Source organism: Lupinus angustifolius, chromosome LG03 (assembly GCF_001865875.1).
Source record: "Lupinus angustifolius cultivar Tanjil chromosome LG03, LupAngTanjil_v1.0, whole genome shotgun sequence".
Lineage (NCBI taxonomy): Eukaryota > Viridiplantae > Streptophyta > Magnoliopsida > Fabales > Fabaceae > Lupinus > Lupinus angustifolius.
Window position 1 is genome coordinate 22,535,744 of NC_032011.1, and position 7,682 is coordinate 22,543,425.

General features: G+C 28.4%; 1 protein-coding gene across 4 annotated transcripts; it reads left to right on the forward strand.

Moving 5' to 3' along the window:
* LOC109343677 (replication protein A 70 kDa DNA-binding subunit-like) lies at nt 1,594–7,289 on the forward strand. Of its 4 annotated transcripts, XR_002107244.1 has the most exons (14): nt 1,594–2,484; nt 2,549–2,816; nt 2,901–2,985; nt 3,066–3,193; nt 3,275–3,365; nt 3,480–3,627; nt 3,693–3,850; nt 3,936–4,056; nt 4,157–4,336; nt 4,424–4,486; nt 5,831–6,018; nt 6,201–6,307; nt 6,463–6,536; nt 7,267–7,289. XR_002107244.1 is itself a non-coding variant. In XM_019582089.1 (11 exons), the coding sequence occupies exons 1-11, from the start codon at nt 2,338–2,340 to the stop codon at nt 4,744–4,746; spliced, it is 1,551 nt and encodes a 516-aa protein (XP_019437634.1). In that variant the 5' UTR covers nt 1,594–2,337; the 3' UTR covers nt 4,747–5,343. The 4 variants fall into 4 exon arrangements, 1 of the variants encoding a protein (XP_019437634.1); XR_002107245.1 differs by lacking the exon at nt 4,424–4,486; XR_002107246.1 differs by lacking the exon at nt 4,424–4,486 and having other exon boundaries at nt 5,926–6,018.

Sequence of the window (7,682 nt, forward strand, 5' to 3'; positions counted from 1 at the left end):
GTGTTCATTATTTATTTTTTATATTTTTTATATTTGTTATATTTTACCATGAACATGCATATGTTCTAGATCTAAAGTTGTTCCTTTCTTTTTATTTGTATCTTCATGTAACGTTCCAGATCCGCTCTACATTCAATATTTTTGTAAAAAATGTTAACTTTATTACTTTGTGTTGTTGAAGATATATTTGTGGTGTATTTCGGTGTCATTATTTATTTTTTATATTTGTTATATATATTTGCTATATATATGTTTGTTTAGTTCTGGTCTTTTAGTGTCATTATTTATTTGTCATGTGTCTGATATTTATCTTCATTATATATCATTTAGGCAATTTATATGAGCACAGTTTCAGCTTATTGTAGCAAACTACTAACTCCCTCCAGTGTTGGCGCCTTTCTGCGTTGTGGGTTCAATTTCCTCATTCAAAATTTGTCTTTTTCTTTTCTTCACCTGCATCATCTCATGATTCTATGTCCCCTTACTACTATTTTTAGGGTCTTATACTTCTCCCTTTTCTTGCATTTAAGTTTGGCTAAATGTTGTATTAACTAAAATGTTGAAACATCCACCATCGTCTCAGTACCCATCAAATTAAACAACTTTCAACCCACTGTCCATTTTCATGGCCTATAAAATAAAGTGACAAGGTTTTTTTGTTTTACTTTACTTTTTTTTTGTTAAACTTTATTTTAGCTTCAGTTTTTGTAAAACAAAGAAAGTAAAGAACATTCATTCAAGGATATATAAAAAGCATAAAACGATAACCACAATTTAAATTTTGAAGTTATGGTAGTAAGAATTCACCACCCTGTATCACGAAGTTGCAATAATCAAATTGAATTTGAGTGCGGTTTACTGTTATCATTTGTTATATACGAAACTGAAATGATATCATATAAAAAATATATTGTATTTGTTCGCATCCAGTATATATAACTTGCAAACATTCACTGTCATTGAGTAAGGATTCATTGGGCTAGCATTATTACAATATTGGACATCTTCCTTTTTTGCCACTTGGATTTTTAGAGGACAAAATTGATGACACTTTCACATTGTTGGCCTTAAAAATGTTAACGGTAGGACTTTATGGTGTTTAATATATATACTATATTTCTGGTATTTGTCTTTTATATGTTTTTTGACTTTGCTGTATATTGTTGATTTATTTTTCCTAAGGTCAATATATATTTATAATAATTGTTATATATATGTTATATATTTGCTATATATATATTTGATATCTTTTTGTAGTTGTTCCTTATATTTGTTATCTACTATGAAGATGAGATATTTAGTATATATTTGTTATATGCATTGGTCTTGGAAGGTCATTTTAAGATGACTTTTGTCATCTTCTCTGTTTTCCAGCAGTGATGATACTTTTTGCTGTTTAATATATATACAATATTTCTGATATTTATCTTTTATATTTTTTTGTCTTTGATGTATATTGTTGATTTATTTTTCCTAATGTCAATATATATTTATGATAATTGTTATATATATGTTATATATTTGCTATATATGAAACTATTTCCGAATGCCATTGTAAGTAACCTCTATGAAACTATTTCTGAAATTATTAATTGCATTTGTAATGACTTATTATTAATTGTCACTTTTACTTCATTAAATTTTGAAAAAATAGTTTGTCACTTTCAAAATTTTGAATACTTTATAGCTATCAATTATGTTGTAGTTAATTGATGAAGTTCACTTTCAGCATTTCCATTGTTGGTTGGTTATCATTATTTTGTATATTCCAAGTCAATTGTGTTTCTTTTATTTAAAGAGGCTTACTCACAATTTATTTGTAAGTTAGTTAACTACCATTTTTTTTATAAAGATGCAATATCTATGCTTAATAATCAGTGTCTAAAGTAAATAATTTGAAGACAATAATTGAGTTCTGTCTTAAATTATTATTTCTTGATTCTCCGGATTGTAATTTGTTTATTTCTTGGCTACTGTTATTACTAATTTCTCTGTTTTAATATACATTTTCTAAAACATTAATTAAATATCAATTAAACTTTTTTTTGAATTCTTAAAGTAATTGAGCTTCTCTAATTTCCACTTTATAAATAGTTGAGTCTTATGCTGAGAGTCATATCTTCAATAACAAATAAGGGCATACATAACATGTGGTAGCGTACTTATTAGCTCACCTCTGCAAAAAATGACCTTAACAATTTTTATCGTACTAGATTTTCATTTTTTCATGAATTGAGAGTCATGCTTTCAATATATTTTACTTAACAATTTTTGTGTGGCTTAACGTTTTTGTTTGTGGTGGCTTAATGTTTTCATAAGTTAGTATTTGTTGTGTTAATGTCAATATCACGCCCGTTCGAGCTGGTAAGGGATTTAAATGACTCAAAACACCTGTGGAAGATAGCTGTTAGAATTACAGATATTTGGTATGTTCAGCTTCCACCTAAACCTGGACATCTGGAAATGATACTGATGGACTGCAAGGTAATATTACATAAAAAAACATTTATTTCTGACAATTTCTATTACTAACCATCTCTGTTTTTAGGGAGACAAGATCCAAGTTTCTGTGAAAAAGGAAGAATTCAATCAATGGAAAGATCATTTGGTTGAAAACCATACATATGTCATGCATAATTTCAATGTGTTCCACAATGATCTTCAATTTAAGGCATGTAATCATGCCTATAGATTGCAATTTACAGCTGGTACAACTCTAAGAGAAAAAGAGGTTGCCGATATTCCTCAATTTCAATATGTTTTTAAAAAGTTTGCTGAAATACTTGCTGGTGACTTTGATGCTGATTTGTTAGTAGGTAATATTTTTAGGAAAATATATATTCTCATATTCATCTAATTTTTTGTTTATTTATATTGAATTAATTTTTAATAATTTGTAGACATTATTGGTGTTGTTGATAAAATGGTTTTCTCTGAGACACAAACTTCTTTAAAGAAGGTTATTTTCAATCTCAAAGATTCTAGGTAATAACTTGAATTTGTTCTTCACTATCATTAATGGAATGACTTTGTCTCACAAGTTTTTTACTCTTTGTTGTAAGCAGCGGTGAAGTTATGACATGCACTCTTTGGGACTCTCATGCCCTGAAGTTTTGTAACTGTTATAACAACATCACAATTGGTGAGCCCATCATTGTTTTGCTGACACATGCCAGAGTTAAGGAAGGACAAGGTATTTTTAATCCTTCTACAATTATACATATCCTGATTATTGTATTATCATATACCTTATTTGAAGTTCATTTTTTTGTAGGCAAGTATCCACCGACAGTTAGCAATTCATGGTGTGGATCGAAAATATTAATTGATGATGAAATTCCTGATTACCAAAAATACAAGGATAGGTAAATTATAGACAAGTCTGATTTTTTCAAGTGTTTTTATTCCCTTTTTGTTATTTTATTAAATTTTTTACTCTTGGTCAGATTTGTATTTATTTTATGTTACTTCTTTTGTAGTTTTGCAACTTTAACTCTGTCATGTGATTCCTTGAGCCAAGGGAGCAGCCAACTGTCTCAATACTCTAACTTATCTGATGATGACCGATTCATGTACAAGGCTGAGGTGAAGAGTCTTTATGAAATTGCAGCCTTAACATCAGCTGAGGTATATTTTTGTTTGGTTAATAATTTTTATATTAGTTATGTCCTTATCCCTTTTTTTAATGTCAGGAAATAACTTGTGTTACTATTGGAACAACTGCAATGTTTATTGTGGGAAAACAAGGGTGGTATTATGATGGGTGTTTAAAGTGCACTAAGAAAATTGATGCTAAGGACGTTCCGTTCACGTGCAAGTGTGGCACATATAACTTGATGCCTACCCCAAGGTAATACAATTTCATTATATATTAATTTTAAAATTTTAGACTTTTTTATTTCCTACCTTATTTTTAATATGGAGTATTTGTTAAGGTACAAGTTGGACATTAAAGTCATTCATGAGAATGGAAGTGGAAGGTTTGTCTTTTGGGATCGTCAATGTGCTGATATCATTGGAGTATCTGCTTTTGAGCTTAGAAATCGGATGGTCGCAGTACGGAATTTTCCTGTTTTTACATTATAGAGATTGATATCATATCACAACATCATTTTTTATTAAAAGAGTTTATATTTTTTCCTGTTTTTTTATTTAGGAAGGTGAGGATGATCCAAAGGCATTCCCACTCATGCTTGACATGCTGCTTGCAAGGACAATGGCGTTTAGAGTCAAAGTCCAACCATCTTACCACCAATCCTCTGTGATGAGGCTATCTGAAAGTACGGTCTTGATCAAGGCCATTGCTGATCAATTTGGAACATTGGACATACATACAGTGAGTTAATTATATTTGTGTTTTATCAAATTTAATATATTTATATTTTAATGTAATGTAAAATAATTTTGACCTGTTTTTAACAAGGGTTCAACCTCTGACGCCCTTAATGGAAAATGTCATCTCAATGACATGTCTCAATATGAATCTGTGAGTTTTATCTATAATTGATTACAATGTTTAAGATGTCAAGGTAACTCCTATTATACATGTGATTTATTGACATGTTTTTCAACTTACATGGTTAGTCTGTGTCTATCACTGCTGATCATGATCCAGACAACCTTCAATTACTAACTCCAGCTAAGAGAATGTCGGTTGACTTAGATTTGGAACTGCCACAAAGCCCCATCTTTAAATCTACTCAGTTGTCATCTTCGAAGGTGGCAAAACATATCAAGACTGAGTGACTAATACAAGCATGACAAATTATGTATAACCTTAGTAGAACTATATTTTGATACATCATAGTTTGATGTATATTTTGTGACCTCATCCTTAACTACCCACAAAACTATATTTTGATACATCATAGTTTGATGTATATTTTGTGACCTCATCCTTAACTACCCACAAAACTATATTTTGATACATCATAGTTTGATGTATATTTTGTGACCTCATCCTTAACTACCCACAAAACTATATTTTGATACATCATAGTTTGATGTATATTTTGTGACCTCCTCCTTAACAACCCACATACTGAGATTGACTAAGTTTGAAACAATGCTTTCCCATATATATTATGTGAATATATTTTGCTATTAGTGATTCATAATTATATAAAACAAAAGTATCATCTGACTATCATCATATTTTTTTAAATTTACTTATTAGAACATTTCATCAACATGAAAGTACGCTTAAGAATAATATAATTTGCTTATCACGTGAAGTTAAGTTAATTGGGACTATGGTTTAAAAGAGAATTTTATTAACCATACCATACGAAACAATGACACTGTATTATTTTGGAGTTGTGCATTATATACCTTATATAAAGATATGTGATATATATTTTTTAAATGGACCGTGATGGATGCTATTGGTCATTATTTAATGTCGATTATGCTATGACCTTTAAATGAAATTATACTCATGAACATATACATTTACTTTTATGTCTATTTATTTATTTATTTCCATGTAAAATTTATATCAATAATCTAGGTTACTTAAAAAAATGTAATCATTTAAAATTTGAGATTATATCATCAAAGAAAACAGTAACAAATTTCTCTATATTTCCATGTTATTTCATTAAACATTAACGTTGAAGAAACTGAATATAAATTCATTTTATGCAAATAAATTATAAAGATAGTGATTCAACGTGATTATTTCATTGAAGTTATAAAATCTTATGTTAACGAGTAAGCCTATTTGACAATGATACATTACAAGTGTCACATAAATTTATTCATATTAAACAAATAATATGAGGTTTATTAACATTATAAACTCATATTTATTCAAATTATTTTTTTGCAGATCAAGCACCATTCCCTGGATGACAAACTATCTCCCCAACACTACTTTTGGCTTCTTGGTTTATTTTAAATTACTTTTTTACTTTTAATATGCAGGTGAGTTGACATGTTAATCTCAACAATAACATTGGAAATCACAATGTTGTAATCAGAAGGAAAAAAGCTGGTAGGGTCTGTCACAAGAAAAAGGTAAAAGTTAAAATTGTTTTAAATAAAATTTCAAAACCCCACTTCCTTTTACTTCTTTTAAAATAAAATGTCACAAGAAAAGGTAGGTTTGTGACAAGCAAGTATAGTCTGTGCAAACAAGTGTAATGCAGAACCCCACTTCCCTAAACCTTTTTCATAACTCATCTCTTCTTCTCCTTTAGGAACTCAAACCCTATTGCAAAGATGATGGTGAATCCAGCTAGGTCTTCAAAAAAAATGCTAACCTCTCAACATGCTATTTCTTCTTCATGATTCTTAAAGTGCACAGGTAAGATTTTATGTTCCTTAGCATCATAATGACATTCCATTATGTTATTGCCATTTTTGTTTCCCTACTAACAATATTTCTTCTTCATTTCATAACTTCTTCCTTTCAACTCTGTTCTTAACTTCTTCTTTTATTTTACTTTCATTTGTGATTAGTATTTAATATTGAGGAGAGCAGTTGACTGTCAATACTTCATTCAGAGCTGTGTATACAACATTCTCTGCATAAGGTTTTGCCTTTGTTTCTTTATAAATCGGCTTTTGTGTTTTAATATTACAGATGACTTAGATTATTGGGTATACTATAACTTGCAATTTATTCTCACTAATATGTTTACTTTTTGTGATTCATTCCGACTAATAAGTCACTACTGATATTATATAGGTAGTAGACTATTACTGCATTATATTTTCAATATATTTTAGGCATTTTTTACTGTAACTACCTTATAACAAATAAGTATGTTTTACTTTATTGAAACAGCTTCATCATTATTGGCTTTGATTTATATTATAGATTTATTTTTCCTAAGGTCAATATATATTAATGAGAATTGTTATATATATGTTATATATTTGCTATATATATATTTGATGCCTTTTTGTAGTTGTTCCTTAGATTTGTTTTTTTGAAGATGAGATATTTAGTATATATTTGTTATATGCATTAGTCTTTGAAGGTCATTTTAAGATGACTTTTGTCATCTCTGTTTTCCAAAAAAATGCTAACCTCTCAACATGCTATACCTTATAACAAATAAGTATGTTTTACTTTATTGAAACAGATTCATCATTATTGGAAGATTTATATTAGGATGTTTATTTGATATTTTTTTTGTTCATTTTCATCTTCCGAAAACTGCTGTACTTTTTGAAACTGTTGTCCACTTTGACATGTTGAATTTTATTTCTTAAAAAGCTTATATAATTCTGATATTTTGTTTCAATTATATTTTGTAGATTCCGGATCCGTGTATATGAATAAGTATGTTTTACTTTATTGAAACAGCTTCATCATTATTGGCTTTGATGTATATTATAGATTTATTTTTCCTAAGGTCAATGTATATTAATGATTATTGTTATATATATGTTATATATTTGCTATATATATATATTTGATGCCTTTTTGTAGTTGTTCCTTATATTTGTTTTTTTGAAGATGAGATATTTAGTATATATTTGTTATATGCACTGGTCTTTGAAAGTCATTTTAAGATGACTTTTGTCATCTCTGTTTTCCAAAAAAATACTAACCTCTCAACATGCTATACCTTATAATAAATAAGTATGTTTTACTTTATTGAAACAGATTCATCATTATTGGAAGATTTACATTAGGATGTTTATTTGATATATATATATATATATATATA